The following is a 20,909-nucleotide window of genomic DNA, read 5'->3' on the forward strand; positions in this document are numbered from 1 at the left end:
GTAATTCTAAACCCAAACATAACAACATTATCCATTACACTAACCAGTAAAGCCAACATACGGGGTCTTCTGTGTATCTGTATTAGCTTTCAGCATTTAATTAAAAGTAATTCGAAATCTCTCATTTCTTCTGCACTCTCTCAGTGACTGCAGAAATACACTGCAGTTTTAGACATGCCTAGCGCACAGGGCATTAAAAAGCTGTTCAGCCATAAACACTTTTGCTTAGATCATGGAGGATTTTTCTCGCTCCAGAGCTGGATTCAGACAGCTCTAAAGCAAGCATTTCCATTTTGCTATTCCTGAATTTCTGCACCATGCACAAATACAGTTAAAAGTATATCTCCATCTAATGATGCTGAAATTTAATCTCCGAAGCTTTAGGGTTACTTTACAAGGAGGCAGCAGGATGGCTCCCTTTTCCCAGAGCGTTGGCTCTGGCCAGCTAGCCCTTGCCTTGCAGCGTCCCGCTCTCACAGGGCAGAGAGACGGGCAGCCAAGTAGTACAAGCTCAAGCCGTTGCAGGCGATGCAGCAGAGGTTGCAGAGGGAGGACAGGGCATGGTAGAGGGTGAGCTGGCCGGAAAGCTGCCGGTAGCTGGGGTTGGAGGCACGCAGCTGCTTGCAGGACTTGCTGGTGAACAGCCCGACCTCCTGGCCGAGGCCGTGGCTGCGCTCGATGAGGTGCATGTCTGCCACGATGTCGGAGGTGGCCTGCCCAAACCACTGTGTGTTCAGCACAGAAGCAGCGACACAGACGAAGAAGACGATGATCTACGGGGGAGCAACACCCGCTGTGAACATCTCGCGCATGTGGTGGATTAAATTTCTCCCCCAGCCCCGCTTACACACACGGCTCGCTGCAGTCTGGATGCTAACTGGTTTCTTTTAACCAGAGCCATGTGTGGACCTCGTCATCGTTTGCAAACCAGCCTCAGCGGAGCAGAGCAGACCGGGACCCTGCAGAGGAAGGGATCTGAGCTACAGCCAGCTCGTGTTTTAAAGCGGGAGGCTACCTGGATCGTTTGTTCATCGCTGAGCATCTCGCTGGGGTGGTACATGGCAAATAGAGTCAGGTTGAGGAAGGCACAAGCGGAGCCAATGTGGAAGTAGTAGGGGAAAAGCTCGTGCTGGATGAAGCCGTAGGTGTGGCGAGGGAGGCGGCTGCCCATCACGAACCCTGCAAGGGGGGAGAGCAGGTAGGTCCCGGGGCAAAGCCCCCTCCCCTGGGCCTCCCCCCAGGCAGAGAGCCACAGCAGTGTGCACAGACCACAACCTACCAGCCACGAAGGTCACCCAGATCTGCATTCCCCAGGAGGTGGAGAGGAAAACCAGGTGCAGCAGTTTGACGGTGTTGGAGGGCTCCGTGTCAGTCGGCATGGTTTCCCGGCCGGGGATGGGTCCCTCCATGTCGGCCAAGCTGCCCCTAATTCAGCACTGAGCTGCTGTTACTGCTGTCACCTTGCTGGATCCAGCAAATGCAGTTTAGCTTCACAAGTCCGCTTACTCAGAAAGAGCTTTGGAGCTGGCACAGCCCCTTCCCAGCCCCACCACCATGCACCCAACCGGGCTGTGAATCCAGTTCTCAGACCCCTTATATCTTAGGGGCAGGGCACTGCGTCAGCACCTGGTAACCGGCCATTTCGGGTGGACTTTCGGCAAAGTCCAGCCAAAGCCCCGTCTGACCCCTGGCAGCAGGAATAAGCAGAAAGTCAATGAAAGGGGAAAAGGCGTTTGCCCTGACAAACGCCTGCCCACGCTGTGGCCGTCAAAGAGGCCTCTTGACCAGGGAGAAGTCCCCTTGTCTAAAAACAGCAACAGCTTCTGCACACTTTAACCAAAAGGCCTGGGGGCTCAAAGAAGGAGGGCTGGCTCCCGGGCTCACCCCGCTGCCCCAGACCCTACGCTGGGACAAGGATGAGAGCATGGGCAGCAGTGGGGGGCGTGGAGGCTTTGAAGGAGCTGCCTGCTCCTCTACAAGGAGCGCTTTGGAAATTAATTAAAACAAAGCTTCTGGGAGCAGCCCATCAGTTCTGCTGCCTGCTTTATTCCTCCTCCTCCCCTTGGCTGGCCGCCTCAGGGCATGAATTACAGCAGGGATAGCCTTGAGAGAGACGCTGCCATCTAATTACATCCCACTCCCCCTGCAAAATAGATAAATATACGCTGTGTTTTTATATAGCAATTCCTATGTATTTATTTAGGCATCTATAAAATCAGGTCCTTGAAACCTTCTCATGATGGTAGCATCACATACTGGAGAAGGCACTTGGATCCCACCTGGAGTGCTGGCCTGTAAATCCCCAGATGTCTTCATGGCCTTTTCTTTGCCGAAAGCTTCTTGGCGTTTCTGGGATGCTTCCCCACTCAGTCCTCCAGCAGCCTCGTCCACTGCAACATGGCAGGGGCCCGGGGAAGGCAGCCATGCTCATTTGGTGAGGCTTTGTTCCCTGCATCGTGCTGTGCAGGAAGGCAGCGACGGGTGCTGCAGGCACCGGCACGGAGCCCTCCTGCTGCCAGGGTCCCAGATCTGCTTTTCCAAATCGCTCGCCTCCATGCAGGAATTAGCAGCCGAGAGCAGCAAGGCAGCTGGGTGCTTTCATGCAAAGAAGCTGCAGAGGGTTGTTCAGAGCAGGGGGTAACACCCTGCAGGGATTCCTTTTTTTTAAGGGAAAAAAAAATAGTGATTGATTGCTACATTGGCCCCAGAGCGGTGCATTTGGTGGGAAGGGCAAACAGGGGGCTCTGGGAAAGGCTGGTAAGGGCAGGCTGCTCCCAACAGGCTCCAACACACCCGCCAGCGGGTCCCTCCTCCCTGGGAGCTGGCTGTGGGATGAAGCAGCTGGAGATGGGTGCTCCAGGGATGCTCCAAGCCACCCAGTCCTGCTGTCCACACTCCCCTGTGCCCGAGGGCCAGCAGACAGTGCAGGACTGCAGTTTTTCCCTGCCTGCACATAAACCACAAGATGTTTCACACCGTTGCAGCTCTCTGTCGTGCCCCCGAGTCACTCCCGCTCCATCACCCTGCACCCCCAGGGACCCAGCCAGGCCGGGGTGAGGGCTGACCGTGGCCTCACAGCAGCAAAAAGCATGATACTTGAAGAGAAGGGGAGGTCAGTTAAAGTTTAATGTTCAGGAGAATACATCATTCCCTGCACTTAATCAAGCAGCAGCAATTTCTAACGATAAGTAGAAAGGATGGCTCGCATCCCGGTGATAAAAAGGGAGGATTGCTCTGAGTTTCGGGAGATAAGAGGGCTCTATAAAAATTGAATGCTTTGTACCACGTTCAGCTTGAGATGGCTTTATCTTGTGGTGATAGCGCAGCAGGGGGAGGTCGGGGCAGCGCCGTGCCAGGCCTCGCAGGGAGATGTTTATGATCTGAGATATGGCAGAGATTAGGAGCTTATGGCCGCAGCTAGCCCCAGGGATGGGAGCCACTGGCCAGCGCCCACAGGAGAGGGGCAGGCAGTTCCTTCTGCTTATAAACCAAGTGGGGAGTTTGGGTGGCAAAGTGCCTTTCTAGGGACTGGGTGTTGCGGAGAGGGGAAAAAACACCCCGAGTGCCTGGAAAAGACCTTGCGCTCATTTCTGGTACCCCACAGCCTCCTCTTACTCCGAGCGCGGCATCACTGTTGCTTGCTCAGGGTTAAGCTCTGCAAAACCCTTGCTCATGGTTAAGCACACGGGGGCTTTTCTAGCAAAGGGGCTGGCGCCCCGGGCCACGTTAAATGGCTCTGCATGCCCAAAGGGCTCATTCCCTTCCCAGCCAACAGCAAGCCTTTCAAAAACCTCAATGCCATCAGCAAGTCTCTGGCTATGTGACCCAAGAAAGCCCAGGAGGGGGCTCTCAGCAAGGCCTGTGGCTGAGGGCAGATGTCCCCTGGGGTGTGATGAATGAGTAGCACTTCCACTGTCACCCATGCGGCATTTTGGTGGCTTTCCTGGAGTATCTTAGGGAGAAGCAGGTTGGCAGCAAGGTCTTTGCAATGGTCCTAACCCCATCCTCTGCTGCTGCGGACATCTGCCAAACCGCTCTCTGCTGCTGTCAAAGCAGCTTGGGGGGTGAGGAGGGAAACACCCCTGGAGGCACTCAGGTCATTAGTGCTCGGGGCAATTAGGGATGGCATCAAAGCCTTTGAGGCTCTGGGCTTCTGCATCTGCCTGCAACCACTCTCCATGTCCTCAGCAGCCTTGCTCAGACTTAGGGAAACAAGGTTTGGGTTTGTCTTTTTTTTGCTTTTACAGTGCCCCTGAGGCAGTTTGGGGTTTACAGCTCAAGGCGTTGTTGGTGCACCCAATGGACAAGGGGCAGCCTCTGGGGTCTGCACCAGCCCACGCTGCCCCTGCCGTGCTGGCAATGCCTCGGGACAGTCCCCAAAAGCCACTCAAGTGGAGCACTTACTGACACCCCCCCGTTCCTGCAACGCGCAGTCCTGCCCCAAAGGACCGCCGCGTCCTCCTGAGCCCCAGGCAGCAGCTCTCGGGGCGGGTGACCCTGAGCAGCCCCGTTCCCCTCCTCGCCTGGGGAAATGGCACCTGCCTGGGCTGTGCTGCAGGTGTGGGACCCCCACCCCACACTTGCCGGCCAGGCAGCTACACAGCGAACCCCAGAGCAGACACTCACCCAGAGCACGTATAGATATTTTTTTCCTTTAAATGCACATTTATTGCCACTCCTTCCACAGCCCCATGGGATGGGATTTCAGCCCGGTGGGAGCAGGGGGAGTGGGATGCTCTGCCGGCCGTTCCTGCACCGGGGAGGGGTACGGCACCCTCCCCACATCACTGCCCCCTCTCTCCCTTTGGCTGCCTTGAAGGGAACCAGTTTCCTCCACAAAGAAATAGTAAAAAAAAAAAAAAATAATCTGTTTTAGGAAGACTTTGGATCATATAAAGATTCAAGTAGTGTGAAGTGAACTAGAAAACCAAGTCCTGTACATCAGCTTATAAAATTGCTAAATTAAAAAAAAAGGAATAAGAAAAGACACGGCACGTCAGTGCAAGGGGCGAGGCGGTAGAGTGATGCCCCTCCACCTCAGCCCCTGGGACCTCGCTCGGGCCAAAGACCTCCAGGGAGGCAGGGTCTGGGTGCCACCATCCCGTGTCTCCTTCCACCACGGAGGTGTCCCCTCATCTGTCTGTCTGTCTGTCAGCAGGGGTGCCATGGCTCTAGAGGTCCTACAGCCGCACAATCAGGTCCTCCTTGTTCTTCAGCAGGAACTTCTCACAGGCTTTGAAGGTGGCGCAGAAGTCTGAGGACAGTCCCACCACATTGGTGGTGACGTAGTTGAGGTACCCCGGCATAGCCTGGTTGTAGTAAGCCACCTGCGAGGCACAAGAGATGGTTGGTAGGGGCACGTGTGGAGGGGGGCCCTCCCTGATGGGGTTGCGGGCAGCACGGCCCCGCAGCACGGCCGCAGCATCCCACCTTGCTTGTCTCCTCTGACTCCGGCCAAATGCAGAAACCGGAGCAGAGCGTCTCCCCCCGTGTGAAGCCAGCGGTGGCGGGGTGGGTGGGCAGCGTCACCGACCGAAAGGCCACCACGTAGGGGTCCCTGGGGAGGAGACAGCCTGGTGAGCAGGCGCAGCGCAGCCTGCAGGTAGCAGGGGGCCGGGGCCAGGAACAGTTACCCCTTGCTGCAGGGTTTCCGTCGGGATGCCAGGATGACGAAGTCCTGCGGCTTGTTCTCGCTGCTGAGCTTCTGGCTCACCACGTGGTAGATCATGTCGTCATCGTCTACTTGCTGGACAAGCTCGGCGCTCCTGCAAGGCAAGAGAGGACCGGTCACGCCAGGAGAGGTGGAGACCTGTCGCAGGGTGGCTGTGCAAGGGACCGCGCCATCCCCCAAAGGGACTACCCAGAGAAACCCTGCTGTGGCCCTCAAGCCTGGGGGCACATTTACAGCCCGGCGCTGTACCCAAAATATTTTGGGGGACCCAAAATGGATGTTTTCTGCAGCAAAGTGCAGCCATCAGGACAGGTGGAACCAGCACTCCCCAGAGAGAGGGGTGTGCGGTGAAAGGTCTCTAGGAGCAATTGTGGCTCCAAGGCCAAACACTTGCTCCCAGAAAAAGCCCAAAGCAATGAGCCTTAAATTTAAGGATGTGGGTTTTGGAAAGGGCGGGGTGTCCCCAGGAAGCCCCGCAGCACTCACGCATAGTGCCTGTCCCACTCATGCCGGCGCCGCAGGTCGGAGAGCAGGGAGAAGGCTTGGCCAGCGGCGATGTGGACCGACATCTCGATGCGGAAGGAGAGGAACTTGTCCTCCTCCAGTGTGTACATCCGCACCTTGGGGAGCACAGGGCACAGGCTGGGACACATTCGCCACCACCAAGCCCTGGGGTTGCCCACGCTTTGGGGGCAATAAGCAGCTCGGGGGGAAGGGGCAGGGTTTAGTACCTTTCCTTTTTCACTGGCGAGTGCCCAGTTCGCTTTGGCTACGAGTGTCTTCAGTGCAGAGACGTTGTTGTAGCTCAAATAAACCTGGGGCAGGGGCAGCACGTCAGGGGCAGGAAGGGGGGCAGGAGGCAGTGACTCCCGCAGGGCAGCACCCTACCTTGTTGCTTTGGTCCCAGGGCACGGAGAGCGGCACCTCAGTCTGTTTGCAGGAGACGACGTATTTTCTGCAGGAAAGGAACAATTTCCCGTATGGTGGGACACAAACCACCCACAGACTGTCCCTGTACCCCCATGCCAAGCCCCTCTCTCCTCCCTCCTCCATCCCCCCATCCCACTTGGTTTTTCTGCTCACCGGTCCAGCCGAATTTTTTTCCTAGCACTGGCTTCTCTGTACCTCCTCTCTCCATCCTGATAAATGGGAAAAGCACATTAGGTTAATAGGAAAAGGAGGGGGAAAAAAAAAAACCAACAGATATCGGGAGTGGGCAAAACATTCAGCAGTGAAAAGCCCCTGCGCTTGCCAGCTGCTGCTCCGGCTACGCTGGCAGCGGTGGTTAGTGATTAACTGTGAACTGTTCCAGCATCGCTACCACGCGCTGTGATCAAGCAACAGGCACTGGCACATTAGGAAAAAGCCCTCACTGCAGCTGCAGAGCTGCAAACAGCCACTGAAACACAAATCGCATCCCCTAGCACGTGCAAACATCCCCTCCCGGGAAGTAAAAACCCCCAAAAAAGCAGCTTATTTTGAAGAAAGCAATAGCGCAGTGCTTTAAAGCAGGTGGAAAAGCGGTTTCAGGGAGCCCGACTCTGGCCATGAGATGCTCTCCTGCAGGGTGGGAGAAGAGTCCTAGTTTTAAGGCATCAAAAAAATCAGGTAGGTGGGCATGGATCAGCCAAAGGAAAAACAACACTGTCACCCGCTCACGCTACGATGTGCCCAGAGACACACGGGTGTTTGCTTCAGTGCCGTGCTCGCGTGACAGATTTTCTTAAATATTTGGATCCAAGCAAATTATGGATTAGGATGCTTTGAAAGGTAAAAACAACCTAAGAGGTTTGCATTCCTTCCCCTAAATTATAGAAAAGATGAGCTCGAACTTGCAGGCAATATTCTGTTAAGCCTTGCATGGCTAACACATCTCCATCTCTGCACGGGCAAGTGGTTTATTTTATTATTAGTTATACCGAGCAATCCATTTAATTCACTTGCTATCGAGCAATTTTGTTTCCATCATCATAAAGCTGCATTTGTTTTGCTGTGAATTTGAGAGCCTTTCAGCACTAAGCAGGATTCCTGGGGGTCCCATGTCACTGCAGTGGGGAGAAGCCAGCCCTGCCCGTCCTTACCCCCGGCTCGGGTGCCACCATTGGCAGGGTGCAGGGCCGGCCCTCCTGGTCCAGCACCACAAAGGTCATGAAGGCACTGTTGATGTGCCTTCGGCTGATGGACATCTCCTGGCCGTACGCCTCAGCGCAGACCCCCACCTCCATGCTGGGGGGGAGAGAAGAAGGTGTGAGGGTGTGGAGAGCCACCGGGAGGGTGGGATGGGGACCCCCCGCCACCACCACCCACCTGTTTTTGAAGGCATTGTTGACGATGGCTTTGAGAACCAGGCGGTCCCCGACTTGTGATGGTCCCCGAAAGTGGAACATCTCGATGGCTCGCAGCGTGGGGTGGGCATGGCACAGCCGGCTGCAGGGGGGCAAGCGTTACCGCCCGGCCATGGCACCCTGGCAGCCCTGCGCACCCTCTCTGGCCCAGCCAGAGCCCCGGGGACCCCAAAAAATGTCACCCCTGGATTTCAACCGCCAAAACCAGCCATGAGAAGGGACAATAAGCGGACTGTGGTGAGTGTGAACCTTTCCCTGGGGTCCTCCAGCACCATGCACCCGTGGGACTCCCTGTACAGCATTGCCCAAGGATGATGTGCTGGGGACCATCCCTTTGGAGGGTCCCTACAGCCCAGCTGTGGCCCGACCCAGACGGATGCTGCCCTGGCTGTGTGTCGCCTCCAGGCATGCCATCCTCCGCCCTGAATCCCCATCAGGTCACCTGGCTGCGATGGTGGCCACATTCTCCATCCAGGCCATGATCTGCCCACCAAAGGTGTTGCCCTGATGGTTGGCATGTGGGGGCAGCACCAGCTCCACGCTCTCCACCCGCGTCTTCTCTGCCGGCACTGCTGCGCTGCCATCCCGCGTCTCCAGCTCTGCTGTGGAGTGAGAACAGGGTTCAGAGTGCCAGCCAGCCGGTGAGACCCCTGCTCCAGGCACCCCACCAGCCCTTGCCTCCGCTCCCCACAGCCACCCTCCCACTGCATCAACTCCCCCCACTCCTCTTGGCTTGGGGGTCTGGGATGGTAGGGCTGATCCCTACCCCTCCATGGCCAGGGCATTCCCAAACCTCCATGGCAATCACCACTCTTCCTCCCCAGCACCCTGCTGAGGAAGGAGGACATCACTGGTGGGTGTCGGGGCTATTTTGGGGCTGGAAGCCCAGGCTGTGGGACACAGTACCGGTTTCACGGGGGCTGCGGCTGAGGAGGTCCTTGAGGGTGTCCTTGTGGACCAGCCGCATGCGGCGGCGCTCAGCAGCAATGCTGTGCTCTATCTTCTCCTCCTCCGTCTGTGGGGTCAGTGGCTTCAGCTTCACCTGCAAAGGGGACACAGGCAGGGTGCAGTCCTGCTGCAGGAGAAGGCAGGGCTCCTTTGGGCACCAGCATGCTCTCCTATAGCACCGTACGTCCCACTGTGTGTGTTGGAGCCAGCCATGCTCCTCCTGGGCTATATTACAGCTGCTCATGGAGAGGCCAGAGGGCAAATGGCTCCTAGAACTGGATAGGGATCCCCTGGGAGGTGTCAATACAGCAGTGATGGACACCAATGCTAAGGAGCCATCCCACAGCACCAGCGGGGAGGTATGTCCCCACCCTCCCCAGGCACAGAGGAGGGGATGGCAGCAGTGGGCAGGTGCCCTCCCTGCTCAGAGCAGGGCTGAGAACCTCGGCACCCCACTGTGCACCCTCCCCACAGGATAAGGGATCACCGACCCAATCGTGTGCAGATAGCCACGAAGCGATGGCACATGCCGTGATGGAAAGCCAGGCCCAGCCCAGCTTGTCTCTCCTCCCAGAGAGGCCATTTCCTCACTGACTCTGTGCAGGGGCCGACCGAGCCCCCACAGCCGCCAGCCACCACTCACCTTGCTGCCAGAGGGACCCTGCGCCACGAAGGTGGCGTATGCCTTGCAGATGCTGCAGTGCTTCCCGCTGCACAGGTCCTCGTAGCTCACCTGGATGCCCACCTGGGAGAGGGCACAGCACCCCTGAGAGCCGGCTCTGCTCCCTGGGTACCCAGATCCCGCCAAGCACAGCAGGAGGGGACCAACAGGCAGGATCAAAGCTGGGAACCACAGGAGGATTTGGGTATTTTGCATTTGGCTGTGGTGAATGGGTGCACACAGCTGGCGCGAATGGGCGTGCAATGAGGAGGATAGGGGCAGGGGGCGGCACACCAACCTCCATGCTGGAGTTAAAGGCTCGGTTCACTTTGGCTTTGATGTTGACAACTTGCCCAACGCTGAAAAACAGAAAGAGGAGAAAGTGCACATGAGTTACAAGGGGATGATGGCCTGTGGTTATCCAGTGCACCCACTGGTGCCAAGCAGCTCCCCACTGAGGTGCCACGGCGTTACAGCTCACTGCCCACTGTGGGAGCGGCTGCCTGGGACAGTAGGGACATGCTGGGATGGCCAGCAGGACATGGGGACAGCCACCCCCAAGACATGGGAGCCTGCAGGTGTCCAGCTTGGCGGCGAGATATCACCCCTGAGCATCTGTGTGCAAATGGGTCCCCAGATCTGGGGTGCTGCCAGGACACCTGAGAGGTGCAGAGGTGCCCGAGGCACCCCCTGCCATGCAGGCATGCACACTCCTGCCAGAGCAAACGTCTCCTCCAGCCTCACATGCACTGTCCTGCACAACGGAGGCATCCATGGGGCCTCCCATGGGCCTTGGCTGGCGGCAGCAGCCCCAAAGCTGCAGGCACCTTGACTGCTCCCGTCCCTCCTCCTCTCCAGGGCCTCCCAGAAACAGACACCTTGGGATGCTGGGAGATGGCAGGAGGCAGGATACGGCCAGGGGCATTTTGAACCATCTCTCACATGAAATGTCTGCTGGCAGCAAATTGCTGCTCGCAGAGTCCAGGAGCTCTCCTGTGGGCCTTCAGTAGGCTTCAGAGTAAACACACAGACAGCTTCAGCTCTGCAGCCTAACCTACTCCAGACTGGTACCAAATGAGCAAATGCAGCTTACTGGCAACACTGACAGCAAACAGTCTTTACCAAATGCATTATTAAATCAGCAATATTCCTCATCCCCTAAAAGAGACCAATGTTAGAAAACTCAGTGGAAAAATAAACCCTATAACCACCACCGTGGGTTTGCACCATAGAGGGCTCAAAACCAGGAGCAAGGAAGAGTCAGCGTGTGCTGTAATTTCCCCCTTGCCCCCACGCATGACTTCTGGCTTCAAATGGCTGTAATCATCTCAGCTACTCGACACGCTTTGCACGTTGGCTCTGGCTGGAGCAGGGGCGGCACGAGACTGGGACGGTGCCTCTGGCCATCCCCTGGCACAGACTCTGGGCCCAGTGGCAACCCTGCACCTGCCACAGCATGCCAAAACATTAGCAGGGTTACATGAGCAGCCTCTGTGCACCTCCCAGGCCATGCCGTGTCAGTGGGGTTAATGCTCCCAACTCACGGCAGCACTGCATTAGGCCGGCTGCTCTAGGGCTGCAAACGTCCGTACCAGACACCGCTCTTCCCGTCCCGCTGCCCAGGAGGGTTTATATATGGCTGGCTGGTGCGAAAAGAAAAAGCAAGATGGGGGGAGAAGGTTAGAGATGAAGAAAATGGCGGCAGGGCAAGGCTGGAGCACAGATGCTCCAGCTGGGTGTGCAGCAAGGTGTGTGCAAGGGCAGGGGTTTGGGCAGGCATGTTGGAAGCCCCGGCTGTCTATATTAGAGCCCCAAAAGTGCTTTATCCTCTATCTCCTTATCAAATGGCACAAGCCGGTGCCATAAAAGCCACATGAACCGACGTGAAATCCTCCCAGAAGGCTGCACTTCCACACGGCAGGGCTGAGGGATGGGGAGCATCTGATGCCCAGCCGGTGAGTTTTTAAGTCAGTGATGTTTTGGGGTCTCCTCTGTGCCTCCCAGCACCCACAGCCATTCCCTGGCCAAGGAGGTCTCTCCCTTGCAGTGGGAGGGCGGCAGAAAGCACAAACAGCCAGGCAAGGAGAGAGCAGACAGCAAACACTGCCCAAAGTTCCTCTGCCTTCAAACAGCTCTGTTGGAAATCCCTGCCAGGCCCCTCGCTCGGCGCATTAAGCTGGACCACAGCAAGCAGGATCTGAGCCAGGAGCAGCACAAATTCCGTGACCCCTTGGAGTGGTGCCCGGCTCACCCTCAAGGAGCGGCGAATGCCTTGCAGGGCTTGATTTAATGCTCTGGAGTGGAGCTCGGGTCCGTCCTCCCGCTTCCGAAACCCACAGGGAAAAGCTTCCCAGGCCAAGCTGCCCCAGGAGCTGGAGCCACACAGTGTTGGGCACGGCACACCCTGAGCCCGCTCTGTGCAGGGCATTGACCCTGACAGTGCCACCCGACAGGCACCCCAGCCTCTGCCAGTGGCTTGCCGACCCACTAGCACCGTGGCATCTGATGAGATGGAGAAAGTGGGAGTTTAACATTTCCTGGGGATGATGGTGAAACCCAGGAGCAAGTTGGACTTCCCAGAACCAAACAAATCAGCCAACAGCCTGGGACTCCAATGCCAGCCCTGGGCACGCACAGCTGGTCTCTCTCCTCAGCGGGCAGACCTGCATGGTGGGGAGCTGCTAGGCAGCATGGATCCTATATGGCACAGCTTGCTCAGCTGGGCCAGCCTTCGGCCAGTAGGTCCCCACGGAATGGGGGTGCCAAAAACCCCTCTGCTGGCATGCAGGCACCTCTGCCATCAGGCCCTGTGGGCACCTTCGTAGGTGCACCAAAACCCTGTGCTAAAACACCTGTGGAGCCCCCTGAGATGGTACCCAGGGGGTGAGCGGGCAGGCAACCCCCTGAACAGGGGGTATGGGGGCTCTGAGAGACAAGTAAAGGAGGGTGGCAGCACCTGAGCTTACCAGAGGTGGCAAGGGAGGAGGCCACCTTGGGCATGTTAAGACCTACACCTGGTGGGAATGCTTATGTTGTCCTCTGCAATGTGGCAGTCCAGGGGCTGTGCACATTGGGGTGGGCACCTCTGCTGGGGCAGCACCCAAAGGGATGCTGGGACAAGCTTGGGAGGGGATTTTGGCCAGGCAAAGCTCAGCCTGGTGCATCTCACAAAGCCATGCTCAAGGAGGTCCCACTCCCCCCAGCACCCGGTGGGTGGGTGAGCTCTGCAGCACACCAGCCACCCACACAGCCGCTACAGAGGCATGATTTGCAAGATTTAAGTTTTCCAGAGCACTAAATGATCGTTGTTTCTTGAACAAAGACAGGGAGGAGCTGGGATCGGGGGAAATACTGGGAAGCCAACCCAGCAGGAGCTCCCTGAGCAACCAGACAGTGGATAAATCAGAGCAGACAGTCAGTCCGCAGCCGGAGCCTCAATCCCTGGCTGCCCTGCGAGCCTGGCACTGCCACTGCATCTCCTCCCCTCCTGAACACGCTGCTCCCTGTCCCAGCTTCGGCCCTGCCGTCCACATTGCACCCATCAGCTGAGAAAAACCGATCTGCCTCCCCCACACATGCCCCACTGGAGAGCGGAGTATTTACCTAATGGTATGCTCAAAATAGATATCATCCATGGAAGCCGTGACGCACGGGCAGCCGGCATGTCTCTCAGCTGGAAAGGAAAAACAAACTGCATCAGCTACCTGCAGCAACATGCTGAGCGTGAGAGGGGCACGCACGCTCCTCCGCCCCGCAGCCGCTGCCTCGGGGCTGGTGACACCAAGTGAGACCCCAGCTGGCGTCCCTTTCTCTGCTCATGCCGGCCTGCCGCATTTGCAGAGGCTGAGAGCAGGGTTTGGGGTTTCTCCACCCTGTAGCAGCATGAGTTTGCAGATGTTTTAAGGGTTTGGAGGGTGTGTTCTAACTAGGAGGCATGCTGCCCTGCTGTTTGCCTTCCCTTGATGCTTTCAGCCGCTGTGGGGATGCACAAGCAGCCGATATCATCTCCCTGTATGCAGCAAATATTTCAAAGCCATCTTGCCATTCCGGCTTTCCCGTGGGACTCCGGGAACCTCAAACTGCAAAATTGCATTGGGAACCTCATCAAACTGCAATACTGCACCCGTTTTCCTTTCCCCGTGCTCAGCGACCCACAGCGCGCTTGGCAGGGTGAGCTTCTCACTGAGTGGAGGAGCTCAGCCCCATCCAGCAGAGCTCTCCGGCCGCTGCCAGGATGCCGAGGACATCACCAGCCGGGTCTCGCCATGCCCTGCACACCAGGCAAGGAAAAGGGCAGCGTTTGGGAAGAAGCAGATGTCGATTTTGATCTGTCCCTGAGCAACCTTGAGTGCTGCAGCGCACGTCTCCTCCCCCTCTCATCCTGCTCCCATTCGCCCTCTAATTACTCAGCAAAATGGCATGACGTGGGTCCCCAGCTGGCGTCAGGGCACTGGACTGCCAGGCATACCGCCGATGAGCCAGCTCCAGGGGATGCTGCCAGGTCCCTTCCCTCCTGGTCCAGTGGGATGATGGTTTCTGTGGGAGAGGATGGCTTACCAGAGAGGCAGGCGGCTGTGTCGATCCACTTCAGCAGCTGGCCAGTGCTGAGCTCGCCACGGTGGTTGGTGTGGCAGGGCAGCACCAGCTGGCTCATCTGCACCTCAGTAGGGTTGCGGGTGGGCGAGGGGCTCGCCATGGCCCCCGGCACCTCCTCACGGTCCCCTGGCTCCTGGGCACGCAGCGGAGAGGTCGAGCCCTGCGGGGGACGAGAGCTCCATTTACCCAAATAGGAGGGAAATCCCCTGAGAAAATGGTGACTCAAGCAGCCCCCCTCCCCACGCAGAATAAGTGGGACCCCCAGCCCTGCAAGGCCCTGGGCACCATGAAAACCCACCCAGCCCTTGCCAAAGACATGATGCCTGCAGCCGAGAGAAAAAAAAATCCCTCTATAAAGAGCTCCGTGGGTGATCGCTGCAGGTTTCCAGGCCATTTATCACCCAATCCCTCTGCTTCCTCCCGAAAACTGTGCAAAACCCCCTCCCAAAGTCAATCAATTCTCTGGGAAGGAATTTTGCTCCCCCGGCAGCTTCATTTTTAGGATGTTGCAACAAAGGGTGGTTTTGCGCTCCCAGGGCTTGCACCCAGGGCTGGGCAGGCAGTGATGCTCCATGCCTTCCACCAACACCCCCCTTTGCCAAAGGAAACACCAAAAGCAGTTTTTCCTGGCTGGTACAAGCAGAGGAGGGAAAAGCATCCTCGGTTTGGGGTTGTTTGCGCAGTTAAATACAGTCCTTATGGGCTTCGCAGTTTGCTGGGCACAGAGCCACTCCTGCCTGCTGCCCTGGTGGGAGGTGGGTTGGAAGAGAGAGGCTGGTATTGCGACTGTGCCGACAAAAGAAATAGCTGATTAGATGTCAAGTAAGCTGTGTTACACAAGGGGTGAACTCGGTTAGCCCGGTGAGTAATTGAGGAGACACGAGGAGCTGTCTGGACTTCGTTACAGCCCTTCCTTCCGCTTTCTGCTCCCACTGTGGCTTCTGTTTACAGCACTTGTTGTGAGAGCCCCTTTGCAGCAGCTTCTTTGCCCTTTGGTTTGCCCAGCTTCTTTTAAAGATGAGTTTATGCTGAAAATGAAGCTTTCCCGACTACCCTGGGCTCACCGCCTCTCGGAATAGCATTTTTCTCTAGCGGGTCTAACCTCTGTTTCCATAGCTACTGGTACACGACATCCCAGGAACGGCACAAACCTTGGCTTAGCAAAGACGGCGGCAAATGCGGCAAGCCAAGCCTACGGCAAAGGGCCCCCCCATCCCATGGCGAGACAGATCGCCGGCTGCCAGAGACCCTCCAGCAGGCTCCGAACCCCTTTGTGAACCTCCCAGGCTGGTTCCCAGCATGTCGAGGTGCCTACACGAGTACCACGGAGCTATTTTGGGAAGCCAGCAGGCTCTGGGGCACGAGCCAGCAATGCAAAGAGCTCCAAAGCCGCCTGCTGCAAAGCGAGCAGCCAGCCTGGCCGGAGCTCCCGCCATTCATTTTCCTGCCGCTTGCCATTTCTAAATTTTAGGGAAAAAGCCGGCACCCCATGGGGACAGCCCTGACCCCATGGTAGCCAGCAAGAGGCTGGGGATGCTGATGGGGAAACGCGTGGGGAGTGGATGCAGCCAGAGCCGGTGCGGGGCTAGAGGCAGCTCCCTGCACGGGGTGGCATCTGCTTGGCACAGCCTTGGTTAGTAGCCACCGGCACAATGGGGAGCCCCAAGGTTAGTTGCACGGCATGGGGGTACCTGGAGGCCATTGCAACAGAAGCTCAAGATCTCTTCAGGGACAACAATATTCTCCTTGACCATCTTTAAGAGACACCTGGAAAGGAGAACAGTGGCTCTGGTTACAGCAGGACCGGCAGATCTAGGGGTGGAGGACACCCGTGGCTGTCCCCCGGCAGGGAGGAGGCAGTGTGTGTGGCTGATGCCGCAGAGCTGCCGTCTGCCACAGCCGCCTGCACGGTGGGTTGTCACACCCTGTCCCCGTGCCCCATGCTGACGTCCCTCCTCACGCCACCAGCCCCTCGCTGCACCTATCAGGGGGCTGCCAGAGCCGAAACAGAGAAGGGCAGACCCAGGGCTGGCACTTGCCATTCCTTAGGGGTCAGGTCCAGTGCTCGCTGGCTGTGATGGAAAGGCTTCCAGCTATTTTGGGATGCTGGACTGAGCCCAGGGCGTGGTACCATGGCCCATCCCTCAGTCAGTGACGCTGTGTCAATACTTTCCATGTTGCTATGTGTGACAGAGGGCTGTGTCTTGAAGCTCCCCCGGCCAGCACAGTGACACTGCCACGGTCACAAGACAGCCTGGAGCATATTTTTGGCAGCGGGCAGGACTCACGCTGCACACAGGTGGTACTGAAGGCAGCAAATGGGAAGCGCCCGTTGCCGGCAACGCCACTGTGCCCTGCACCAGCCCCTCTGCCTGTGACACCCTGGCATCCCCCAAGGGCATCGTGTGCCCTTGGGTGCCCGCAGGCTCCTCAGCCACACGCACTGTGACCGGGTCCTGGCTGGACACAGTGGTGGCATTACAAGGAAAGGCAGTGGGGGACCTGCAGCAAAAACAAGTGGAAGAGACTTTATATTCACTGTTTGCTTTTAAACACTGACGGGCCTTTGGCAGGCCTCAGCTGTCCCAGCAAACATCCCACTCCCACGCAGGTCCAGACGGGCTGCCGGAAGTGGCAGCTCCTTCCCCAAGGCGTGGGATCGACTGATTCTGGCACAGGGTCAAAAAAGTGGAAGTGGAGATTTGCCTCCTGCACTGTCAGCCCTTCACAGGAGCCGGCATAGGGGCATTGCATGGCACGCACCCGTTGTGTTTGGCATGAAATCAGGGTGCTCAGAGCACCAATGGATGCAAGTGGCACCGCTGAGCCTTTCAAAGCCTCCCACCCCTGCCTCAGAAGCACTGGGCTTTGCTATCCCAAGCCCCGTGACTTCTCTGGGCTTGCTATTGAGGCTTGGGAGCTTGCTTATAGCTCACCCACCCACCCCTGCAAGACCCTGGTGCAAGAGTTAATCTCCTCTTTAGCAAGCTGTGTTTGCTCCCTGGGTTTGCTTTAGTGCAGGCGCAAGGTGGTGGCGGTGGCCAGGGGTGGCCATATCACACCCCGCAACTGTGACGGCCAATGCCAGAGGGCATGCGGCTTGGGCTGTACCTTAGAAACCCAAACCTGCTCCTGGCTCCATGCTCTCTGATTGCAACCGTGTCACCTTGTCCCCTGGGTTGGGTTAGCAGGAGGGGGGGAAAAAAAGAGCCGTCTGGTTTGCATCCATCTCCGCTGCGTTATTTCCAAGGCAGCCCCAACCCACACTCCCACCCTGGAGCGCAGGGCTCTGCCCAGGGAAGGGGAGCGCCCTGGCCACGCATCGCAAACACACTCCAGAGACCCGGAACCAGTCAGCTGGTGGGTATTTATAGAGTATTCAGTTATCGAAACTAAGCGAGCAAGTGTCTGTCCTCATTAAAATCTTCAGCCTCACTCAGCTGTCACATTTTTAAAGCTGTTGACTGATGCAGCCCTTGGGTCACCATGGCAACGGGATGCAGTACCCAGGCAATGATGCTCTTACTCTGTCACCCCTCGAGTGACCCACTTCTACCCAAAAAAAAAAAAAAAAGTTCGCATTAGAAAAAAACCCCTTCCAGCAGAATATTTTTCTTGCCTCCTGCCATGCTCACTTCCTGCACTGTTGAAGGTGCAAGGAGCCTGCAGAGCAAACTGGGGGGGGCAGCATGGAGGGGGAGACACCCCAATGGCTCCGCAAATATGTGAGAGAGGAACCCCACGGGACCCCACTTCTCTCCCATATCCCAGCAGGGGGGGTGTCCTGCAGTGCCAAAGCACCCACAAGTTCCAGGGATGGTCTCTGCTGCCAAACTGGATGCTGGCCTCTTGGAAAATCACCAGGGGACCATCAGCCCGGGGGAGCCTCCATTGCAAAACACCCTCGGGTCCCACAGCCCCCGAGGACACTGCCGGGCGGGGATGCAGGAGAGTGGTCGTTCCCCCAAATCCTTGAGCCCAGAGGAAAATCCTTGGGGGGTGGGAAGTGGCGACAATGAAGTTCTCATGGGGGATTATTGGTGTATAATTGAGCAATATCCATGGTAACAGGCAAATCTGCACGCGTTAAAAAATTAACCTGACCTACTTTGGGAAATTCTGCCATCTCGACAGGGCAGTGAGGGGTCTCCTTCACCCGAGACCCAGCCCACCAGTCCCACTGCTGGCAGTGGCAAAGCCCTGGTGCTCCTGGGGACAGGATGAGCAGGTCTTCTGCAAGAGGAGATGTCCCCTCCAGTGGGACACCCACCAGCGAGCAGTAGTGGAGATGCCCAGCTCGGCTCAGCTCCATCAGACCCCATGCCCACGAGGCTGGAGCAGGGTCCCTGGGATGAGACCCGCAGTGCTTGCTCGGGTATGGGGTATGGGCTGCCAGCTCCTTTGTGGGGACATCAGGGTGGTAGCCCCACTGGGACAAGAGGGACTGAATCACTGGGCCACGGCACAGCAAGGAGACACGGCAGCTCCCTGTGGCGGGTCTCGGCAGCACCCCAGGAGGGCCGCCAGCCCAGAAGAAAGGCCAGGGCGCCCTGTGAGTAGTATTTTTAGGACCACACATCATGCTTTCCCTAGGGTTTCATGGAGCAAAACAAGGCATGGGGCCAGGAAAGTGTAAACTGAGGGCCAAAGGCAGCGGCAGGCCACGAGGACAGTCCCCTTCACAAGGGGCCACCGTTTTTATATCTGCTGGTGCCAGAAACCTTTGCTCAGGGCAAGCGCAGTGGGGACCCCTCCAGCCCCCTCACATTCCTCTCCACCACTTGGTTCAACGCCAGGTGAAGCATTCCCAGCCCTGGCTGTGCCTGCAGCCCCCAGCCCCATCCACGTCCCATCCCAGCTGCTCTCTGTGGCTCCTGGGAGGCTCCCAGGAAGGTTGGCACCAGTTTGCTGGCACAGGGGCAAAGTCCCCACAGGGAGTGTGACAGGGAACAAAGGACCCCTGGCACTGCTGCCTCCAGCCCAGGGGGAGAGCGAAGCTGCACGTCACCCTATTAGGGCTGCAAACACCACGGGGGCCAAAATTCACAAGCGTGGGGACACCCAACAGCATCGCACAGCCCAGGCACCTTTGCCCTGCCTCCCACAGCTTCTCCAGGGAGAAGAATGCCATAACATCAAGACCATCACCATTGAGACCACCACAGTCAAGCCCACCGAGTTGGAGACCACCATAGTGGAGATCACCACAGTTGAGACCACCATGGCTGAGACCACCATGGTGGAGACAACCACAGTGGAGACCATGATGGTGCAGTCGTTTCCACTCTGGCGGTCTTGACTGCAGTGATCTTGACCGTGATGGCCACCATGGCTGAAACCACCAGGGTGGAGACCACCAAGGCGGACACCATGGTGGTGCACTGGTCTCCACCCTGGTGGTCTCAACCATAGTGGTCACCATGGTTGAGACCACCTCAGCCGAGACCACCTCAGTCGAGACCACCTCAGTCAAGACCACCAGGGTGGAGACCACCATGGCATCATGCCACCCGCCCCATCCGGCCACCCAAGCTGACCCAGCCAGCCCCGGCGCATCCCTCTGCCCTCCCCACAACACCAGCTTTCCCAGCAACCCTGTGCCCACACTTCCCAAACACCTGTGCCCCCTTTTAAGTGAAAAAAGGCTGATTCAAGCCAACCCCCCCCCAGCATCCCTCCTGGCACACCCAGAAAGCCCCAGCGGGGACCGGCTCTCTCCCGCTGTCCCCATTGCAGCCAGAGGGTGCCACGTCCCCCTCGGCAAGCTGCCGGTGCCAGCCACGATGGAGCTGTGGCATGGCTCGCTGCAAATCCCAAAGGCAAGAGGGCATCACCCAGGCGAGCGGGGAGGGCACAAGGGGCTTTCACCCCACGTCCTCCCCCAGGCAGAGCCGGCCAGCACCAGGACAAGCGAGGACAAGCCACCGCTTCACTGCCTGGCGTGGAAGCCTCCGCAACGGTGCTGGATGCTGGCCCTTGCTCATCCAGCACCGGGGTCCCCCCACCTTGTCCCCATCGCCCCCAGCCCTCACCTCAGCCAGAAGAAGCTGAGCATTTGCAGGCGGCGGCAAGGCGACGGCTGGCTCGGAGAAGAAGCGTCCGGACACCTGCGCGCGCGGCCGGCACCGGGTGCGGGCGTCAAGGCCAGGGCTGGCACAGGGCCCTGGGACGGGGCCAGCGCACACCCCCTGCTTCCTTAAATATAGTCACGCATAACTTTTCTTAAGGTAGCGCTTGGCAAATCCGCTCTTGTCTGAAAAATGGCTGGCGCTGCGGAGGTTTGCACATTGGCCAACGTTCCGCCACGGGAGCGAATGCACTGGGCCACTGGCAGAGCCAGGGAGCGCGCAGGAGGCACCGGCACGCTGCCAACAGCTCTGCGGAGCAGGGCGCTGCCAGTTTCCTTCCATCTCTCCCCAGCGAGCAGCCTCTGAGGTGGGGTCCTGGGTCCCCTCCCCAGCCCCACGTATCACCCCCTCTTCTTCTCCCCCCATCACCCCAGCAAGGGGCACAGGGGTGCCTGGATGCTCCCCCAGCCTGCCTCATCTCTCCCCCCCCCGCAGTTAAACCTGCCTGAAAATATTTGTTTTTTCCCCAGAGCTGCAGGTGCTGACGCTGGGCTCGCTGGCCAGGAGAGCCTCCGCAAACTTCTTCGGAGCCACTCCAGTCCACACAGCTGCTCCCTGGC

At 57.9% G+C, this 20,909-nt stretch overlaps 2 protein-coding genes across 6 annotated transcripts; both read right to left on the minus strand.

The window, feature by feature from the left end:
- Positions 1 to 376: 376 nt before the first annotated feature.
- On the minus strand, positions 377 to 1,409 carry TMEM205 (transmembrane protein 205). Its single transcript, XM_009461329.2, has 3 exons — positions 1,280 to 1,409; positions 1,016 to 1,179; positions 377 to 773 (listed from the first exon to the last, which is right to left on the minus strand). The coding sequence occupies exons 1-3, from the start codon at positions 1,407 to 1,409 to the stop codon at positions 474 to 476; spliced, it is 594 nt and encodes a 197-aa protein (XP_009459604.2). The 3' UTR covers positions 377 to 473.
- Positions 1,410 to 4,619: 3,210 nt separating this feature from the next.
- On the minus strand, positions 4,620 to 20,384 carry ACOT11 (acyl-CoA thioesterase 11). Of its 5 annotated transcripts, none has more exons than XM_087731796.1 (18): positions 20,254 to 20,365; positions 15,913 to 15,988; positions 14,183 to 14,381; positions 13,229 to 13,298; positions 11,218 to 11,268; positions 9,924 to 9,984; positions 9,608 to 9,709; positions 8,923 to 9,058; positions 8,459 to 8,615; positions 7,979 to 8,098; positions 7,753 to 7,897; positions 6,755 to 6,810; positions 6,560 to 6,626; positions 6,403 to 6,486; positions 6,158 to 6,291; positions 5,634 to 5,765; positions 5,431 to 5,557; positions 4,620 to 5,327 (listed from the first exon to the last, which is right to left on the minus strand). In XM_087731796.1, exons 1-18 carry the CDS (start codon positions 20,274 to 20,276, stop codon positions 5,181 to 5,183), a joined length of 1,887 nt encoding a protein of 628 aa, XP_087587922.1. In that variant the 5' UTR covers positions 20,277 to 20,365; the 3' UTR covers positions 4,620 to 5,180. The 5 variants fall into 5 exon arrangements, with proteins under 5 accessions (XP_087587922.1, XP_087587921.1, XP_087587924.1 ...); XM_087731795.1 differs by having other exon boundaries at positions 4,621 to 5,327; positions 8,459 to 8,618; XM_087731798.1 differs by lacking the exon at positions 15,913 to 15,988 and having other exon boundaries at positions 4,621 to 5,327; positions 8,459 to 8,618; positions 20,254 to 20,384.
- Between the last annotated feature and the right edge of the window lie 525 nt (positions 20,385 to 20,909).

Source organism: Nipponia nippon, unplaced genomic scaffold, assembly GCF_047370975.1.
Source record: "Nipponia nippon isolate SJK-2023a ecotype South Korea unplaced genomic scaffold, ASM4737097v1 scaffold_5, whole genome shotgun sequence".
Classification (NCBI taxonomy): domain Eukaryota; kingdom Metazoa; phylum Chordata; class Aves; order Pelecaniformes; family Threskiornithidae; genus Nipponia; species Nipponia nippon.

What these genes read in the sequence shown, in the direction of transcription:
- TMEM205 (XM_009461329.2), bottom strand. Translation starts at nt 1,409, where the DNA reads ATGGAGGGACCCATCCCCGGCCGGGAAACCATGCCGACTGACACGGAG. An exon ending in CTGGGTGACCTTCGTGGCTG is followed by an intron (nt 1,180 to 1,279) that starts GTAGGTTGTGGT and finishes CCCCCCTTGCAG; the next exon opens with GGTTCGTGATGGGCAGCCGC. An exon ending in GCGATGAACAAACGATCCAG is followed by an intron (nt 774 to 1,015) that starts GTAGCCTCCCGC and finishes GCTCCCCCGTAG; the next exon opens with ATCATCGTCTTCTTCGTCTG.
- ACOT11 (XM_087731795.1), bottom strand. Translation starts at nt 20,276, where the DNA reads ATGCTCAGCTTCTTCTGGCTGAG. An exon ending in TCTGTTGCAATGGCCTCCAG is followed by an intron (nt 14,382 to 15,912) that starts GTACCCCCATGC and finishes CGTCCCCCGCAG; the next exon opens with GGCTCGACCTCTCCGCTGCG. An exon ending in CCGCAGCCCCCGTGAAACCG is followed by an intron (nt 8,619 to 8,922) that starts GTACTGTGTCCC and finishes CTCACTCCACAG; the next exon opens with CAGAGCTGGAGACGCGGGAT.